The sequence below is a fragment of the Dama dama genome, chromosome 4 (genome assembly GCF_033118175.1).
Source record: "Dama dama isolate Ldn47 chromosome 4, ASM3311817v1, whole genome shotgun sequence".
NCBI classification, from domain to species: domain Eukaryota; kingdom Metazoa; phylum Chordata; class Mammalia; order Artiodactyla; family Cervidae; genus Dama; species Dama dama.
In genome coordinates, this window is record NC_083684.1 from 20083972 (window position 1) to 20102981 (window position 19010).

The following is a 19010-nucleotide window of genomic DNA, read 5'->3' on the forward strand; positions in this document are numbered from 1 at the left end:
AGGGGCGGGGTCAAGACTCTTGGACTAGAGTGGGGGGGTTAGGGCGGGGTCAGGCCCACTGAATACCAGAAGAGGCGGGGCAAGGTCGGCTGAGTGACAGGAAAGGCGGGGTCACGGCCGACCGAAAGACAGGCGAGCGGGGCGGGGCCTGGCCGGCTTCGTGACCGGCGTCGTCGTCACGTGACGCGGCCGGTCGGGCTCCCAAGATGGCGGTGTGCGTAGCGGTGATCGCCAAGGAGGTGCGTACGCGGGCTCCAGCGTCACCTTCTTTCTCCGCCTTCGCTCCTTCCTTGCCTCGGGGACTCCAGAGGGTGGGCTCTGGGACTTTGCCGAGCCTAGGTGGCCGGGGCGGGCCCGGGGTAGGCGCCGCCCAGACCTACACCTGCCGCTGCCAGAGCGTCACAGACCGCTTCCGTCCCGGTCCCCGCTCAGCCCAGCCATCGTCGGCGGGCTCTGTGGTTTCCTGCTCCGGAGTCTAGCCGTCCACTTCGGTCCGTCGTGCTCCGCCGCGCGCTTCCACCGGCCGGGCCATCGCTCACCCTCCACCCCAGACGACTGACTCGGTTTTCTCCGCTCGGCAGCCACAAATGTACCGTGGCACACCCCTGCCTAAAAATCTCAACAGTGGCTTCTCATTAGGATCACGTTTGAATAACTTTCCTCCCATACCAGTGACATCCTTCACTCCAACCAACGGAATTACTTGCAGCTCCCCTGGCAGGCTGTGCTCTCTCACTGGGTCTTTACACCTGGGATCCCTCCCTCCCTCTCTTCCACTCCCGTTCTCTCCACAGGCCACCATAGATTTCACTTTCTGTAGAAAGCTCTTTCTAAATCCTACGATTGAGCTGCGTGGCCATTCACCCGCCCCTACTACAGGGAACCTTGGTAACCTCACTACCTTTTGTTAAGACCAGGCTTCTACCAAAAAAAAAAAATAAGACCAGGCTTCTGAGGCTGTTCTCCCGTGAAGCTCCTGTTACGCTGGGCTCTGTGCTAGCACGTGCTGCATTATTTGTTGGTGGGTCTGTGGACTGTCTCCTTCACCCGATGTCATCCCTATCAGTCAGGGTAGAGGCAGTGTTGTGCACACTATATCTGTGCAGCACCAGGCCTGTGGCAGCCTGGGAAGATGCTGTTTAAACTCCAGGGTTAGGTTGCTCCAAAATGGCTCTGCAGAGATGGAGGTCTGAGCTGAGCCTTGAAGGGTCTAGAATGAGTCTGCCAGCGCCTCTGCCCAGGTGACATTTGCAGGAGTTGGCATTTTGGGAAACAGCCAGTATCATGGGATTAGGAGAAGGGCACCCGCTAGGGTGGGGCCTTGTTTTCTGGGCCTGTGCACCCAGGGTGGATCTTCGTCACTTCAGCCACCATCATCCTTTTCTTGCAGAATTATCCTCTTTACATCCGCAGCGTCCCCACGGAGAATGAGCTCAAGTTCCACTACATGGTGCACACATCCCTGGACGTGGTGGATGAGAAGATCTCTGCCATGGGGAAGGCCTTGGTGGACCAGAGGGAGCTCTACCTGGGCCTGCTCTATCCTACAGAAGACTACAAGGTGTATCCTTGTGTCTGTCAGCGACTTCAAGTCGGGATTTCCTGCAGTCACGGGGTGCACTGTAGCATCAGGTTCCCTTGAAAAGCATCTTATAACATCACTTGGAAAGGAAAAAGATGTGGGCTTTTGACCAATGGAGAATTGGAGCAGCTTGAGACCAATTAGGACTTCATACCCTTTTTTCTTTAGTTAAGAGGATGATGTGGGAACAGCCAGGCTTGAGTTGTCTGGAGAATTGTGACAGTCCTCACTTGTCCCTGGAGTTTGTGGAGGGACTGGGGACTCTAGCGTCATGCCTGCAAGGACGCCTTCCTGTGCCGTCCCAGCAGGACCACCACCTCCTGAGCCAGGGGTCATCGCTCACTCATCTCTTTTTCAGGCTCAGCCCCACCTGTCACTCTAAGATCTTGACCAGGACAAATTACTCCAAAACCCATGGAGTTCAAAGACATTCCAACAAGTATTTAATAGTAATGAGTTTTCCCAGTGTCACTGCCTGGGAGCCACTGGTCCACAAGACAAAGTGGCCTTTAGAGGTGTGGGTACCTTAGGCAGACTGCACCTCGTTTGTGCAACCTCTGGTTTTGCAGTTAACTCTCTGGGGCTGGGAATTGATGCACAGAGAGGGCGAGGTGCCCCAGGGTTTGGGCAGGTCGCCCCAGGACTTGAGTTGTGATAGGCCTTAGTTGCCTGCCCTCTGCTCCTCCAGCAAGCACCGAAAACTGTATAAGCAAGTGTCCAGTCACACCCGGCGTGGCCCTGTGTCCTCCTGGCACTGCCAGACAGGCCCAGCCCAGGGCTGGTGTTGTGATGCAGGTTGTCATGCACCTCCAGAGCAGCTGAGGAGCTGGGGGACATGTGCAGATGGCCCTGCGCTCACAGACTCTGCAGTGATGAGTCCCTGTGTTATGAGCGAATTCCCTAACCAGCTGTGCAGATACGGCTATGTGACCAACTCCAAGGTGAAGTTTGTCATGGTAGTGGATTCCTCCAACACAGCGCTCAGAGACAACGAGATCCGTAGTGTGAGTGTGGGGACTGGTGATTTGATTTTCCGTGTTTCTTTAGAAATGCTGAGAAGCCCCCAGCATGGTGGCAGCTGTGCATCTGTGTGAAGTAAACATGTTGTTGCTTGTTTCAGATGTTCCGGAAGCTGCACAACTCCTACACAGACGTAATGTGCAACCCCTTCTATAACCCGGGGGACCGCATTCAGTCCAGGTGGGCGTGGCGCCTTCTCTGGTAACCCCTGCCCTGCTGAGAGGCAGCAGTTCTGAGAGGGATGGAGAGAGGGAAGGTCTTTTAAAGCAACAGGCACTGTGCCTCTAAGGCAACTGTTGTGAAATGGCAGAACCCTCTTTTCCCAAACAAACACTTACATGGATCTCCAACATGTTAAACAGAAGGGGAGTTGGGGAGCAGGGCGGGGGCAGAGCTCATCCATCTGGTCTTCCAGGTGCGCCCAGCAGGTACTGGGGCGCCTCCCCAGATCCCAGTGAGGGCCCAGGCATGTGGACAGGAGCCTTCCGGGAGAAAACGTTCTCTTGCCAGTGCTGATTTTGTCTTTGACATTGAACTTGGATGATTAGAAAATTAAATTACAGATATCTTCCAAATAGCCTTCAGGTAAACACAGACAAAACACTGGAACGTCAAAAAAGATGTTTCCCAAAGAAGCGTTCATGTGTATGTGCTCCAGAACTGCTCCTGGGAATTCCCTGCGTTCCCAACAGGTGACTCCAGCCAGACCCTTCCTGTGGCACCTCCCTTCAGTGGTGACACTGTCTTAGGTCATCCGGGGTCCCACCCCTGACTGGAGACCCAGCCAGGGCAGCTCTGTGGAAAGTCACACAGGAGTGAGGCAGGAGACTCAGATTCTCACCACCCAGTGTGGGAGGATGCACACGCGGGCTTCAGCCGGCTTCACTTACCTGGACCTGGGAGACTGATGTCTCTGCCAGCCAGGGATGGAGGGTGGGTGTAGGTCTGCCTCTTTGATTGGTCTATTTCTTTCTACAGGGCCTTCGATGGCATGGTGACTTCCATGATGATCCAGGTCTGCTGAGCAGAGCTCTGCAGCCCCTGGCTGGAAGGAATGGTTCTGTACATAACCGCGTTATCCAGTTGTCTGTTCATCTCACCTGCCTCTCCTGGGGGTTGCTGGGGGCAGGGCCTCATGCTTGGGGCATGTTGACTAAAGGTCTTGTGAGATCAGCTTTGGGTTTTTTCTTCTGAGACAGCAGAGGCTTTAATTAAAGAGAGTTTAGGGATTCCCCTAGTGGTCCAGTGATTAGGACTCTGAGCGTCCACTGCAGGGAGCCCAGGTTTGATCCCTGGTGGGGAAACTAAGATCCTGCAATCTATGTACTACACCCCAGAAAAAGAGTTTACGTGGGACTTTACAGGGGACAGAGCTGATCAGGGACCAGATGGAACAGGAACTCTTGTTCCCACCGGGCAGGGAGAACCTGGTGGCAAGAGCTCCTGGAGCTTGGAGCCCTGAAGAGGCTGCAAAGGGAGGGGCAGAAGACCTGTAGACCAGCCACCCTGCTGCGTCAATGCCCTGGCTGCACCCCCCAGTGACTGAGAAGGTGGGCTTGTCTGGAGGGGTCAGCCTCCTGTGCCCAGAGCCCAGTTAGAGGGGCACGTGGGATGGCCTGCACACCTTCCCCTGGGGGTGGGGCTTCCCCTTTCTGGTCTTGCTCCACCCTGGAAGGCTGCCTTCCTGAGACGGTTTACCTATCATCTTATCCACCAACTGCTGGTGGACACCAAATGAGCGCTCTTTGAGAGTCCCCCTTCTGCCTCCTCAGTTACTCTGGAGGGGGTCTCTGGCCAGGAGAAAGGTGGCTTAGACTCATTGGGAGTGGGGAAGCTGTGATCTGTGAGTGTTGGCAGCCCAGGGCTAGATCTGGGGTGTATTCTGCTCCGCTTGTCTTTGGGTTTACTGCACAGATGAAATTTTTTTTATAATTACAGAAATTAAAAAAAAAAAAGTCAGCTCAGAGTGTATGTGAAAGGCACAAGTCCCAGGTTCCCCACCACCACCAGCCTACACACACACACACACACACACACACACACACACACACGTGGAATCACAGGACCTAGACGAGGGCCAAGAGGTGTGATCAGCAGATATGGGGCTGATGCAGCCATCTTCACATGGGCTTTCTCCCCAGTCCATCCTCAGATCTCTGGTTGAGCTGTTACTAGTAATCTCTCCTGCCTGAGGAAATGACTGAAGCAGGGATTGCAGTTTGTTAAGCTGACATCCATTCTGCCTTGTTTCTTTACTAATAGATCCCCAGTGTTATTGGAGACAATTGGCCAGACAAAATATACTTCCTTATCCTCACATGGGTAGGTCATTGTGGCATGTAAGTGGATGATGTTGGGAAACACTTGCAGGAAAGAGACTTAAAAGAGGGATTTAGCTGGCAGTACCTTCACCTTTTCCCTTCTTCTGTCTTGGAACTTGGATGTGATGGCTGGAGCTTAGGACGCTATCTTGACAGCATGCAGACAAGATTCATCCTCTAAGGATGGGGAGCAGAAAACTAGGCAAGGTCTGGGTCTTTGCTGACATACCAGTCCTGAATGTTCAGCATTGTTTTTTAATGAAAAAAATAAAACCCTTATCTTGTTGAAGCCACTGTTGTTTGGGTTTTCCTGTAGGTGGAGCCAGACCAACCCATAAATGGCTTTACATTTAAGGGTTTTCACATGCATTTCCATTTTCAGCCTGAGAAAATAAGGGTTAGAAGTAACATGCTTGCCTTTTCCAACAGAAATCTCAGATAGTGCTTTCACCTTAACTTCTATTTTCTTCATACCATGAGGCTGGCCTCAATGAAGGCCACCTGCCTGCGTCCCCTGCTGCCTCAGGCCCATCCTCCCTCCATTCTCCTTGAAGTGGCCATACAGAAGGGATTAAGAAGGTACTTCTGAAAAGGGACCAATTCCTTGGGGTAGATGCCTGTCAGCAGGTACTTACAGAAAAGCAACTTGCAGGGACTTCCCTGGTGGTCCCAGTGGCTAAGGTTCCGCACTCCCACTCAGGGGGCTGAGGTTCAATACCTGGTCAGGGAACTAGATCCCACATACTGCAACTGAGAGTTCACATGCCATAACTAAAGATCCTGCAAGTTGCAACTAACAGATCCCACATGCCACAACTGAGACCCAGCACAGCCAAAGAAATACACATTTTCTAAAAAGAAAAGCAATGTGCACAGTGAAAGTGTGTAGCCTGCTTGCCAAGGAGGGCACTGACCTGAAGTGTGGAGCCGCAGGAGCTGGTGCTTCATGAAATTCAGCTCCAGGGTGCGGTGCAGGCAGCCTGTCTCTTCTGCAGCCCCATAAGTGCACAGGGTCCGGGCATGGGCCCTGCCACTCAGCCCCTCACACCCATCTTCTCCAGGGGTGGGCAGTGGTGTGTATGTGTGAGCGTGCTGGTGCGTGTGTAGAAATAGAATCTATTCTCTCACACGGTTCTGGGGGCCAGAGTTAGAAACCGAGGGGTTGGCAGGGCTGGTTCATCCTGGAGGCTCTGAGGGAGGGTCTTTTCAGCCTCTCCAGCTTCCAATGATGGCCAGCAGCCATTGTGGCTCCTTGGTTTATGGACACATCACTGCAACTTCTGCTGTCTCCACATTGCTTTCTCCATGTGTCTCATACCCAGTTTGTGTCACTGGGTTTAGGGCCACGCAGCTGACGCTTAGTTGCGTCTGCAAAGACCCCTTTTCCAAATAAGATCACATCTACAAGCACTGGAGATTATGATGCAGACATAATTTTGGGGGGTTGTCATTCATGCCTCTATAAGGACCATTGTGATCCCAGATCAGCAGGGGAATGTGAACCTGGCCTGATGGACACGTGGATGGAGAGCAGAGGCCTACTTGCCCTCCCGAGAGAATGCTGCCTTCACTGGTGCTGTAAAGGGGACACTGGGGACTGGGGACCTTTGGGGCTTGGAGCCCCAGAGCAGCTGTGTTTGAAACTTGAGTAGTTGATAACTGAAAGGTTACAAGGCAAAGAGGGTTTCTTTAGAGAAGCCCAGGGAGAGGTTTTTTAGTTACTTAAGGCCATGACCATGTGTGTCTGCAGCCCAGACCCATAGCTTCCTTCCTCAGCTCTGAGCTGAGCGTAATCAGTGCACAGGGAGAGAGTGGGGGGGGGGGGGGGGGCGGGACGGGGGAGGTGCAGGGCACAGGCAGGGGGCCCAGCATGGAAACCTCTGCACTCAGGTCTCACCAGGGCCGGGCCTGCACCCTCCCTCTGTCACTCGTCATGGGCCGAGCATGTGTCCCGGAGGCCACAGGACCTGGGGTGAAGACACAGCAACAGCTTGCCCCTACGGTGTGACGGGGCTGCCCGTTGGCTGTTAGCGTGCGTCTCAGATTGAGTCACCCAGCAACTGCTTTCTCTGCACCTGAGGAAACAGCGGCCAAGTGAGGCGAATAAAGGGGACACTGTTGCCATTTGCCTTTAAAAAATATTCAAGTTTAATAATTTATACTTTACCAATAAGACACGTATTTCTACTTTTCTATAAAAGACGTTAGTGGAACATCCCTGAGTAAGTCGAGCCGGCGCTGACCCCGTGGTGCCCGGACCTCACCTGCCCACAGCTTCGTCCCATGCCCTCCACAGCCCTGACTGGCGTCCGCGCCAGACCCACCCTGTGCCCCGCTCCGTGCACGGTGGCCTCGGTGGGGTCCGGCAGTCCTCCAGCGGAATGAAGGGGGAGGGGAAGTTATTCTTAGGAGCACCGCTGTTGATTCCTGACCAAGTGGCAAACCCCACTCTCAAAATCCCGTCCTCGCTTCAATACGGAGAAAACCACGGTGAGAATCTTCCGCGTCCCCTGCGGGAAGGAGAATGGGAGGTGAGCGGCCTCCAGAGCTCCGCCCACCGGGCCCCGCCCCCGCCCCAATAGGATCCCGCCCTCCCGGGGCCCCGCCCACCGGCTCCGCCCTCGTGGTCTGAAACGGGCCCCGCCTTGGAGGCCGCTGTGGGGGAAGGATCCCACTCTGGCGCCTGGGTGTCCTCGAAGGCCTCCGCGGTCCGTGGAACTGATCCCTGGTAAATTGGTCCTTTTGGGCAGCACCTGGAAACAAAGGCCAAGTCCGCCTGAGATCTTTGTTCTCATATCCTCCTCCCCACCCCTAGCCGAGAGGAAGACTAAAGCTGCCTTCCGGGGTTTCCCTGCTGAAGGCTCTTAAGCAGGTGAACATAGGCCCCAGCACCCACCAGGCCCTGGTGGCCCCAGGGCATGCGGCTGCCTGAGGCATCAGACCCTAGCCTGGTCCCAGTCATCTCAAGATCCCCACTTAGGCCACAACAGTCCAGCCACAGCCTCAGTCAAGCCAGCATCTCCCCCTGCAGGTGGAGTCTGGGTCAGGAAGGAAGCCGCAGTCCAGCAGATGTGCCCAAACACCAGAGACTGGCAAAGGGCCAGGCTGGGGCAGCTGTGTGTCCTTGCCACTTGCCCCACCCCCACCCCCTCGTCTTGCAGTGACACACACCTTGATGACCCGGCCTCGAAAGATGCTCTTGTCCAGCTCCACAGCGGCCTGGGCCGAGCTCTCGGTGGCAAACTCTATGTAGGCATAGCTGGGATGGAGCAGGGGCCAGTGAGGGCAATGCTTACCCAGGCATAGCTGTCCTCCCCGGGCACCAGACCCTTCCTTGAGGTCACCTCCCCAAGGCCCCACACTGACCCCTTGGGGTGTCCAGAGAACTTGTCGCACAGGATGGTGACCCGATGGATCTCCCCGCAGTGGTTGAAATAGGCCTCCAGCTCCTGGGCCGTGCCCCCATAGTCCACCTGCCAGGCATGGGCCATGGTGGGGCGCCTTGTACGCTGGCCTCCCCCTCCCAGGGGCTCCTGCAGCACGTTTTCTTGGTAGAGAGGGGTTGATTGGGCCCCAGTGTGGGGGGTAGTAGCTTGGGCTTCTGTCCCCCACCCCTTTTGGAGGAGGGGACTGGCTACCCAGAGGAACGTTCCCCAAGTTCACTGGCCTAGGCAGGGGTTGTGGCTTTTCTGAGTGGAATTTGTTGCCAGTGATCTGCTCACCCGGAGACTGCACGTAGAAACCCTGAATCCCAGGCTACAGTGGGTCTGACCACAAAGAGTCCGCACTCCGTCTTGCGGATGCCCCCTCATTGGATCCCCAACCCAGGCCACAGTGGGTCTGACCACAGAGGGTCTCCGCTCCCTCTTGGAGATGCCCCTTCATCATTCGCCCCTCCTGTTTCTCCTTTTCAGGCCTGTGTGGCTTTGGAGTCTGCCCCTGAAACATGGCCCTTCGCCCTTCCTTTAATCCTCTCAGCCAGGAGGGGGCTGCAGTTGCCCTCCTCCCCTCACTCACATTGCCCACATAGACGGATCTGTGGTCAGCCGCTGCCTTCTCCAGGGGGCTGTCTGTGGAGAGAGGGGCTTCAGGGCCAGGGGCTTGTCCTGGGCAGGGGGCTCCCGGCAGCTGCTAAGGACAGGCACCCCACCTGGGTGGCTCAGTCCTCACTCCTCCGGGAAGAGGTGCACCCGCATCTCTCGGGGACTCTTGGGGAAGACCACCCCTTGGGGCTTATCCAGAAGGCCCCACTGCCAGGCTGGACCTCATGGAAACCCCAGCCTCTCCCTGGGAGTTTGCAGTCATCCCAATTTACCAGGAAAGGGGGCTCAGAGCCATGCAACCGAGGACTCAGACCCGCAGCTCAGGACAGTGGTCGGCTTGGTCCGCTGGCTCCTACCTGTCTCGGGACTCAGTAACTGCCTGGCCAGCAGGGCCCCAGCAGCTTCCTCTCCTTCATCCAGTTCCTGCACCATGGGCGGCTCCGGCCCCTGGGCCTGCTCCATGGCCCACAGCTTCAGTTTGATGGCCTCTAGCTCCTGCCAGCACATGGCCCAGGCTGAGCCTCGAGGTGGGACGGCCCCTAGGCTTCCCTGAAGCGAGGACAGAGGGGATGGGCCTGCCGGTCCTCAGGTCATGCTGGGGGCTCCCCGGAGGGGTGAGGGAAGCGGTGAGGACCTGGGCCTGCAGGAAGCCCCTTTTATCCACCCCAACACACAGAGGCCACTCCAGCCTGTGTGTGGCGGGTGTCCATCCCTACACCCTCCTCCAGGCGGGGGACAGTGGCCCTCTGACCCCTGGAGGCAGAGCTACAGCAGTCTATCCCCTGGCCCCAGGTTCTCCCGGTGCCCAAGATCCCGCTGGCTTCCCCTAGGCGTTCCACTCAGTGGTTACCTGGTCAGGCACTGGGCACTCAGCCAGGCCCTCCCTCTCCAAGAGAGACAGCAGGAAGCCGGCATCTTCCTCATCGTCTTCCTCAGCTTCCCCCGTTTCCTCCTCCTCCCCGCCAGCCCCCGGGCCCAGACGGGTCTTCTCGGCCGGGCTCCAGGCCCCCCAGCCCTGGGCCTCGGGGTCTGAGGAAGCCCTCTGGAGCCAGGCCTCAGTAGGGGGAGGGAAGAGGGCGCGGCTGAGGAAGGGCCACATGGCGGCAGGGGTATGGGGCAGGCCAGGCTTCCGGGCTCACTCCACGCCAGCACCTGCCTGCGCCCTCCTGGGTTTTAAGCCCACCCTCCCAGGCCAGGTGTTTCCACTAGAGGCTTCAGCGGTCTCCTGGCTGGGGCCAAGCCTCCACTCTGGCTTCTGGGCCCTGAGGGATTAGAGGCCAGACCCCCACCCTGGGCCCTTCTTCCTTGCAGGGCGGCCCCTCCGGGACACTCAAGATGGAGAGGGTGCAGCTGAGGTGGGGCTCAGAGGTCTACTCCCCCACAGCTCAGCCTCACCTGTCAGGATGCAGGAGTGGTCCACGGGGTTGTCTATGGGGTTGTTGTCACACGCCTTGCTATGTCATGCCTCCAGTGGTCAACCACCGTTAGGATGACACCAGCACGAGCAAGTTACCTGAGTATGCAGAAGCGAAAGTGGGGCATGGGGGTCAGAGCAGGCTTCCCGGAGGAGGTGGCGTTTGAGCCAGCCTTCACAGATTGGGTCAGGCAGAGCTGAGGCGAGCGTTGCCTGGGTGGAGGGAACAGCTTGAACAAAGGTCTGGAGGTGGGGGTTGGGTACCATGGGGTCAGAGGTCTTGCAGAGTGGGGTTCTGGGCCAGAGGAGAGACATCCCTCCTCTTGACCCCCATGGATCCCCCACGGACCCTCCCCCCTCAACCCTAGCTCTTAGGTTGGAACCCTTGAGGAAACCGCAGGCCTGTGCAGATCAGGCCTGGATACCAGGGGCTTGATGGCAGCTTGTCAAATCTTGGCCTCTTCCCGTCATTCTCCTCAAGGGCGGCTGCAGGCCTGTGTCCCTGGGTGCCTTGGTTTCCGGTCTCCCCTCCCAGCAGCTGCTCTGGCCTCTTTGTGCCCTGGTATGGCATCCTCCTGAGTGTTTGCTCACCCAGCACATATCACACCCTCTAGGCTGTAGCTGGTAGGTGCCCGTTGGACCTCTCGGGGTCTCTTTCCTGGGATGGAGCTGGGTGATGGGAGAGCTGAAGCCTGTGGACCTTGGGGGCCAGAGGTGGGAGGACGAGGCATGTGCTGTATGGCCCGCAGTGGCTGCCTTTTTCCTCTTGGCTCTGTTCTCACCTCTAGAGAAGCTGAACTAAGCCTGCATTGTCCCCGCTCCACCCCCCGGGCCCTGGAGGGAAAGGAGCGGACCTGAGCTGGCTGTCAGCCTATAGGCATGGCCTCCTAGCTCCCAGCCCTCCTGCCTGCGACAGCTCTTCTCCCCTTGGCTGCACATGACTTCATGCACTTGCATGTCTGAGGCCCCCGGGGTACTATTGCCAGTGTGCTGCTGCTTCCAGGAAGCCCTCCTGATTGCTCCCTCTTGTGGCCACAGTGCCCAGGCCTCTGTTGGTCCTGTGTAAGGCATATGTCCCCAGGTTCCCCCCACCCCAGCTGGCCAGAGTGCCTCAAGGGCAGCACGGAGGACATGGCCCCAGCCCAAGGCTGGTGGATGAGGACAGAAGTGCGGCTGCCGCAGGTCTCTCGTAGCTCAGGGCAGTCAGCTCCCCTCACTTGTGGGCCAAGACTCCATGAAGGGGCTCTGGCCCGGGCGCCTCCCTCTACCTCCACATGGGTGAGGGACAGCATGGCGGCTGTGTCCAAGCCAAGGGCCGGCTGGACTCTGGCCTGGCCCGGCAGGCTCCTCTGAGCTCAGACCTCTGCAATGGAAAATTGCTGTCATCCCCTCTGTGCCGGCACTGCTGACACACCAGGCCCGCTGGGGCTCCCGCCAGCCGCCTGGCGTGGGGACAGGCTCGCCCCCACGCTGGCCTTTCCAATGACGCCGTTCAGAATACACCATGTTCCAGGCTGGGCTGGAGTATTAATAACAGCCTCCTCCCAGGACCGCCCCCAATCCCAGAGCCCTAGCCCGGGACACCCACTCTGGGCAGGACTTGCCCTGTGAGCTGGGATACTATGGCAGGGACACCCCGGCTCTTTGGGGTCAAGGTGTCCCTTCCCTCGGCGTCCACCCTCAGAGCTTGTGGATGGTGCCTACATGGCCACAGGGAGGGGTGCTTGGGCCCTTGAAGCCTTGAAGTCAAGGTCGTCCCAACCAACTAGAGGACACACCTTCGAGCATTCACCGCCCCCCCCACCACCACCCCCGCGCCCCTTGGCCAGAACTCAGGAGGCAAGTCATCTGCCCCGTCCCGCTGACACTCCCACCCTGCATCACATGTTTATCCACCCTCATGGGGCAGGGTCTTGTCCCTCTTGCCTGGCCCCGAGAAGGCCCCCACACAAATCTGTGTGAAGTGGGCGTAGACGGAGTCGCCGGACACTCAAGGAGACGTGGAGCCAGTGTTGGCGAACGGCGGCTTTATTCCATGACACAGAACCCACGGGGCCTCGAACAGAGAGATGGGGGGTGTGGGAGGGTGGCTGCCAGGACCCCGCCCAGCACGGAGGAAGACGGCCTGGCTCTTTTGGGAGAATTAAAACATAGCGTGAGATAAAAAGAAGAGGACGTGGACAGTCAGTCTGTCCCCACCAAGCTGTGTGTGGCTGTGCCAGGCCTGGCTCCCACTGCCCGAGCCCCTCACCCACAGAGGCCGGCCTGGTTGGGCCCCTAGCCCTACATTCAGACGTTTAAGGTCGGGCTCCCATTGAGCCCGCTATGTTGTGTAACTGCTGTAGGGGGTCTCTGGTGAGGTGCCCCAGGGGCTGACTTAATTGAAATGAAAAGAACAGGAAGCAGGCAGACAGAGTTTTCTGAACACTTCGGACCATATGGGTTGCTCCAGACACTCGGCTCCCCAGCCCTCCTCCGTGTGGGCTGTCCAGGCCCCTCAACTCCGCCGCCTCCTCCTGGGCCAGCAGGACAAATCTGGTGGGGGGAGGGGGGACTGGAAGATACCTGTGGGCCGTGGGGGCCTGGAGGCAGTTGTGTGGCCGCAGGGGCCAGGGAAAGATGAGGTGGGGGCTGCACTAGGCCTCCAGGGTCCTGGGAATGCCGGCCTCATCAGCCTGGGTGGGGCTCCTTCTCTGCTCTCCAGCTCTGAGGGGCTCACTCCCAGCTCTGGGACCCCCAGATGGAAGACAGGCGAGGAGGGAAGGTAGAGCCAACAATGAGTACCCGGAGAAGGGGCTCTGGGAGCCCTGGTGTCTGGTGCCAGCCAGCTTGGGGCTCTGTCTCCCTCCCTTCCTGGGAACACCTCTGGGCAGTGACCCCTGGTGACAAGGAAAGCAGCAGGCATCGCGCCCGACCCCCTCAATCCACCCTCAGTGGTGTCCAAGTCTTGCCAGGGAATGTGCCTCCCTGATGGATGGCCCTGGTCACAGGGCCCCTGAGCAGCTGTGTGGGCTGCCTCCAGCACCTCTCCTGGTCCAAGGCCACCACACTTGCCAGGCGGGCTCAGACTGGCCAGAGCTGTTGCTACAGTGTCGGTCCAATCTGCCTACAATGCCTGTAGCGGAACCTGGTCTGTCCCTGGAACAGGCCTGGATTCATGGGAGGGGCACTGGGAGGGGATGGCCAAGGTGGCTTTGGGTCACTGAGGGTGTTGGTGCTACACTGGGTCCTGGCTGGGGATGGGCTGAGGCATGGTTGTGTGGGTTAGATGGAGACACATGCATGGCATGCAGACGGGCGGATGGTGGAAGGATGAATGGGGGACCAGGTGACAAAGAGTAATGGACAGACGGACAGATGGATGGACGGATGAGTGAGAGACTGGATGGCCAGAGAGGTGACCAGATTGGTCAGAAGGATGAACTGATAAAAGAATCAATAGATAATTTACAGATAGCCTGAAGAGATGGGCAAAACAATGGGCAGACACATGTGCTATAGAACTGGGTCAGGCAAGGTGGGTGGACTCTGGTGTCCTTTTGAGGATGTATTTGGAAGAACCGGCAAACAGGAGGGAGTCAGGGCCGGTCCTGACCTCGCTCCACAGTGTCACTGGGATGAAACCAGGAGGAAGGCCCCTCTCCTGGCCCCTTCCCAGAAGGCCGGCTCCTCCGTCCTACAGCCCATACCCTCCTGGCCCTGAGGCTTTCTCCAGCTCTCTCTGCCCTGTAGTACCCAAGGCTTTCCTTTGGTCCTGGTGGGCCATAGGGATAGGAAGCCTCCTAATTCTGACAGGGTCTGGGATGTGCCAGCCTGTCCACACAGGGAATGGGGGGCACTGGTTTTTGCCAACAGAATACCCCCAGACACTAGGTGGGGACAGTGACACATCCTAGGAGAACAGCCAGAGAGCACAGTGGGTGGGCAAGGTCAAAGGGCCTCACACCAGGGGCTTTCCACAGAGTCAGGGGGCCCCGGCCAGCATCTGCCACCCTGGTCTTTCCATCCTCCCTGGTGTGGCCTGGTGGGCTGGCAGCTGTGGCTGCCGCCCACCTCTCTCTGCCCTCCTATCCTTACTTTGGCCTCAGAATGGGGGTAAAGCTGCTGTTTCAGCCTGACTTGCAGGGAGGGAGGCTCTGCCAGCAGCCACATCTAACAGAGCTTTGGGGTCACCAGCGTGTCGAACCTGGGCCTCCTGGGAGGGGATCCCCACACATGCACCAACCGACAGAGAGCCCAGGGGCAGGACAGCCTCAGGGCAGAGAGAAGAGGCGGGACCCCTTCTGTCCAGACGTCCTCTTTGCTTAAGAAAGGCAGCTGCCGCAGATGCAAACTGCGGGAAAACACGGACCCCCAGTCCCCTTCCCACCAGGGCTACTCATTCTGAGTTTGCCTCTTCAAGCAGGGCCTGAATGCAGTGACTAACAGAAACAGGCTCCCAGGGCTACTCATTCTGAGTTTGCCTCTTCAAGCAGGGCCTGAATGCAGTGACTAACAGAAACAGGCTCCCAGGGCACGGAGGAGGCCTGCTTCGTGTGACCCGGCCCGCACCTTTGGGATCTGCTGACACGGCGCCCACGGGAACGCCCCCTCCCTCCCACTCTGGGCCTCAGCCTTCGACTGTGCTGCCCACCCGGCCACCACCCTCTGACCCTGTGGACACTCTCTGCCGGCAGGGGCTCTGTCTGTCGGTCTGTGGCCGGCCCCTCACGTGAGGCTTCTGCAGGCCCAGCCAGTGGCAGGTCTTGGTGTATGAGATACAGGTGTGGAGGGTCACACCAGGAAGATAGCTTTTCCCAGGGGGCTTGCAGCGACCTCTTCCCAACAACTGGGGTGGGAGGGACTGCCCCACCTCAGACCCTCAGCCTGTGGTCTGGCCCTGCAGGCTGGTCTGGACTGATGCCACCAGCTGGCCAATATGCTACCACCCCTGGTGTGCCCGCCTGTCCTTGAAGAGGAGCAGAGGCCAGCCAAGCCCACCCGCGGGGCTGCAGTAGTCCTGACATCAGGGCCTTGAACCACTCCCCCCACCCCAGACCCCAGGCTGCCCTGGGCACCACCCGCGCCCGCCTACCAGCAACCTCATAGGAACAGAGGCCAAGGGGAGGTGGGCCTACATCATAGCATGTGCAAAACTGCCATTCCAACAGGTTCAGCGCTTGTAAGAGAGCATACTGCACGTGTGACAGATGCCTCACGAAAGCCTGAATCCCACGTGGCCCCTGCTCTTCTGAAACCCACAGAAGTGAGCCTCTGAGAGGCTGGCAGCCCTGCGTAGCCCACAGGCTTTCTGGAGGGTGAGAGGTCTAGCTGGGCAGTCAGAGTTAGGACTCCTGCCAGGTGGGGTTTGAACAGCACCTCGTCTGTGGCGACTGGAAGGAGTCCTTCCTCTCAGTACTCAAAGGATGAGTTCTCACAACTCTGGAAAGTAACAGTGATCAACACACACATTGCTGCCTGGAGGACCACAGTTCGGATTTCTCTGAAAACCTAGTTCCTATGCTTTACATACCTCCATGGTTTCTCTTAATTTTTTATTTGGCAAACATCTCTTCTTTATTATCATCATCATGAATATCATCATTTGGACCTCTGCAAGGACTATATACATTCACATTATCATATACCATTGACTTCTTGCCTCTCGGCAGGCCCCTGGGCTCTCGGTTTCAGTAGCTGGTCACTATTGCACTCCAGTCCTGGAACTTCTTACAGCCATGCAGTAAAACCCCGATCAGAGACTGTGTCTGCTGTTTGTTCTCCCACTGAGTACAGATCAGAATTTCCTTATTCCTTTATTTCCTCCTTGAGATCGCTGGGGGAGCGAGTGGGATGGGGGTCAGGGTGAGGCGTGGGGCGGGGACTTCAGAGAGACCATCCCCTGAGGAAGAGCTGGACAAAAATGCAGGGTTATATACAGCTGGTCAAGTCTCTAGAAGGTGCAGGGAGGGCAAATTGCTTTTCTTTGTGGGTTTTTTTTTTTTTCCTTTTTCTGCAAAAGTGTGACGACAGGAGAGGGGCTGCAGGAAACACAGGGGCTGGGACGGAGAGACGAGCTGGGCGGCAGGCTCGTGTAGCGGGCGGCAGAGGTAGAGGAGGACGAGGAGAAGCAGCAGTGGAAGGCGTGGTGGCTGTCTCCTCGTGCTCGGAAAAGCAGTCGAGAATCAACCCGAAAGATTGTCACAGTTTTGTCTCGGAATTATATTCTCTCTCGGAAGGACACATTAGCACTTTTTTCACAAGTGGAAAGGATGAAATGTGATGGAAATTCACAGAGGGTGTGAGGATGGACAAGATACCCTTCCTGCGCGTGTGCAGATGCATGCTGGGTGTGTCCCAGCGCACATGCACACACACACTTGCACACACGTGTGGGTGCCGAGGGCCTCACTGCCCACCCCACCCGGCCCCAGTGGAGGCGCTGCCATGGAGTTGAAAAGAAAGAAGTTGCTTCCTGTTGGACAAAACACTCCAAACCCCAATACCCCATCGCCCCCCAAACAGAATCAAAGCAAGAGAAAAGACGGACATTGGAACAAGCCCAGGCGTGGAGGAAAACAGTGAAAAACATCCTTTGGCAGTGACAACAAAATTTTGGATTTTGACTTCTTGTGTATGTTTTTTGGATTTCCTTTGGAGCAGAGGTGTGTCCGGCGTCCTTGGCTAGCTAGCTGGCAAGGTAGTTTACAGGTATGCTTCCTTTCAGTTCAGTTCATTTCCGTCGCTCAGTCGTGTCCGACTCTTTGCGACCCCATGGACTGCAGCATGCTTCCTTTACCTTTTTTTTTTCTTTTTTTAAAAAAACTTTTTGGATTTCTACTTAAAGCCAAAGAATTTGACATTAAAGGAGAAAAAATTCTGAAATGAAAAATTACGACTTGAGTCTGACATCTTTCTCACCAGCCTCACCGCATTGGCCACACACCCCTAGGGCGGTTTCCGTGAACTGGCGGCTTGGATCTCCGGCTATGAAAGAACAGTTTTCCTTTTGCCTTTTGAATCAGGCAAGGGGAGAAAACCTCAGTTTTCTTTGTCCATTTCTGAGTAGCTCTCTTGCTACAAAGTCCCCCAAAATTCTTCAGTGAAAATATAAGCCACCAAACAATTCTATTTTTTCATTGAAGAGAAAGTATGTGAAAGTCATAAAGAGAGAAAAACAAGACAGAGAGCAAGACAGGGGGGAGAGGTGGGTGTGGACGAGCCGGTCACCTCTGGCCGGCGTCCGCCCGCCGCCTCAAGTTCAGCGGGTGGTTTCTGAGGATTCGGAAGAGGTCGAGGTGTGATCGTCAGGTAGCTGAGGAAGTCGTGTGGATGCAGTCTTGTTGGTTCTGTTTTCTTTTGGAGAGAAGCAGTAGCAGCGGTGACTCCCATGGTCGGCTCCCAGGGCTGGGTGCGCGTCCTGCGGGCCGGGCGGGGCTGGGCAGTTCGATGGGCATCAGGTCCTGGCGGGTCAGCGGGGCGCTGCGTCCAGGGGGCCGGGTGGACCAGGAGAGCCAGGGCGGGAAGGCCCAGTGGAGCCCGCCTCGCTGGGGCTGGCAGCGGCCGGGGGCAGGCAGGGGCCCAGGCCTGTGGCAGTGTCGGACTGTCCGGGCACAGGCTCGGCTACAGCAGCCGCGGGGCCCTGCAGGCTCTGTCCGCACACATGGTGGTGCTTCTCCCAGTCCTTGTGCTGGCAGAAGGAGCCGCAGTAGCGGGCTGCGTTGCAACCGCTGCATGTCTCGCTGGCCTTGCGCCCACAATTCCAGCAGCTCTGGAGGTGAGGGGGGACGATCAGGGTGGCCCAGATTCACCCCCTGTTTCCCCCGAGCACCCACCCAGCTGCAGACCAGGCACATGCTCCAAACACACCGGCTCAAACCCAGCCACAGCATCACAGAGCAAGAAGAGAAGAAAACTCAACACTCCCAGGCTCGCAGGTGACCCTCTGCAGACATGGCCCCTTGGCTGGGCCACTCTGGGGGGACAGGCTCCCACCACCCCAGCCCACCCCAGGTTCATGGTGTGCCATGGCCCCTTCCCTCTCTTTCAGGAATCCCTCCTGGCACTGCCAGGGCTTTGATACCAGAATGTCACAGCCTGGGCAGAGTAAAGGGGTGGCGAGTGCCCACAGCTGCTGAAGTCCTTTCCCTACCTCTGGGCCTCTGCTCCTTTTTTGTGGAACAAGCAATGACCCCAGCCACCCACGTGAGCAGAAGGTGGGCAGGGATTCTACCTTCCAAAGGCCGGAGGCAGCAGCGTGGGAGCCTTCCTGGCAGGAAGGCCCACCCGCCCAGGTAGCCTCCCCCCCATGCGCGTCCATGGCCTGAAGCTGCACAGGCCATCCTCCTGCGTCCCCTCTCCCTTGGTCCCTCAGACCGTCAGGTCTGTCTGCTCCAGCTGAGAGCGCAGTGGAAAAGAGATGCACATGGGCATCACCTGACTGGGAGTCATCTCCTCATTCCCTCCCAGGGCCGGCCCAGCACAGGCAGGCCCAGGGGATTTTGGAAAAGTGCCCTCCTTAAAGACACTTCAGGGGCCCCTGGAGAAGGCTGCACCCTCCTCTTCACCTCTCTGCCTTCTGAGCCATTCTCAGACAAGGAGAGAATGTATGTGGTCACCCAGTTTCCCACCTGCCCCACCAGACCGGTCCA

General features: G+C 57.5%; 3 protein-coding genes across 4 annotated transcripts in view; 1 reads left to right on the forward strand and 2 right to left on the reverse strand.

The window, feature by feature from the left end:
- The first annotated feature begins 110 nt into the window (after positions 1 to 110).
- On the forward strand, positions 111 to 5212 carry TRAPPC2L (trafficking protein particle complex subunit 2L). Its single transcript, XM_061138368.1, has 5 exons — positions 111 to 239; positions 1391 to 1563; positions 2499 to 2586; positions 2703 to 2782; positions 3581 to 5212. The coding sequence occupies exons 1-5, from the start codon at positions 207 to 209 to the stop codon at positions 3624 to 3626; spliced, it is 420 nt and encodes a 139-aa protein (XP_060994351.1). The 5' UTR covers positions 111 to 206; the 3' UTR covers positions 3627 to 5212.
- Positions 5213 to 7064: 1852 nt separating this feature from the next.
- Positions 7065 to 10473, reverse strand: PABPN1L (PABPN1 like, cytoplasmic). The gene is made up of 7 exons (XM_061134300.1): positions 9817 to 10473; positions 9323 to 9461; positions 8941 to 8993; positions 8290 to 8396; positions 8095 to 8182; positions 7534 to 7676; positions 7065 to 7433 (listed from the first exon to the last, which is right to left on the reverse strand). The coding sequence occupies exons 1-7, from the start codon at positions 10063 to 10065 to the stop codon at positions 7394 to 7396; spliced, it is 819 nt and encodes a 272-aa protein (XP_060990283.1). The 5' UTR covers positions 10066 to 10473; the 3' UTR covers positions 7065 to 7393.
- Positions 10474 to 12400: 1927 nt separating this feature from the next.
- The window catches only part of CBFA2T3 (CBFA2/RUNX1 partner transcriptional co-repressor 3), an 81084-nt gene continuing 74474 nt past the window's right edge, over positions 12401 to 19010 (reverse strand). For both annotated transcript variants that reach the window (XM_061138370.1, XM_061138369.1), the window contains one exon: positions 12401 to 18130. In XM_061138370.1, the coding sequence (XP_060994353.1) occupies positions 17831 to 18130 (300 nt within the window). In that variant the 3' untranslated portion in view covers positions 12401 to 17830. The remainder of the gene's footprint in view (positions 18131 to 19010) is intronic.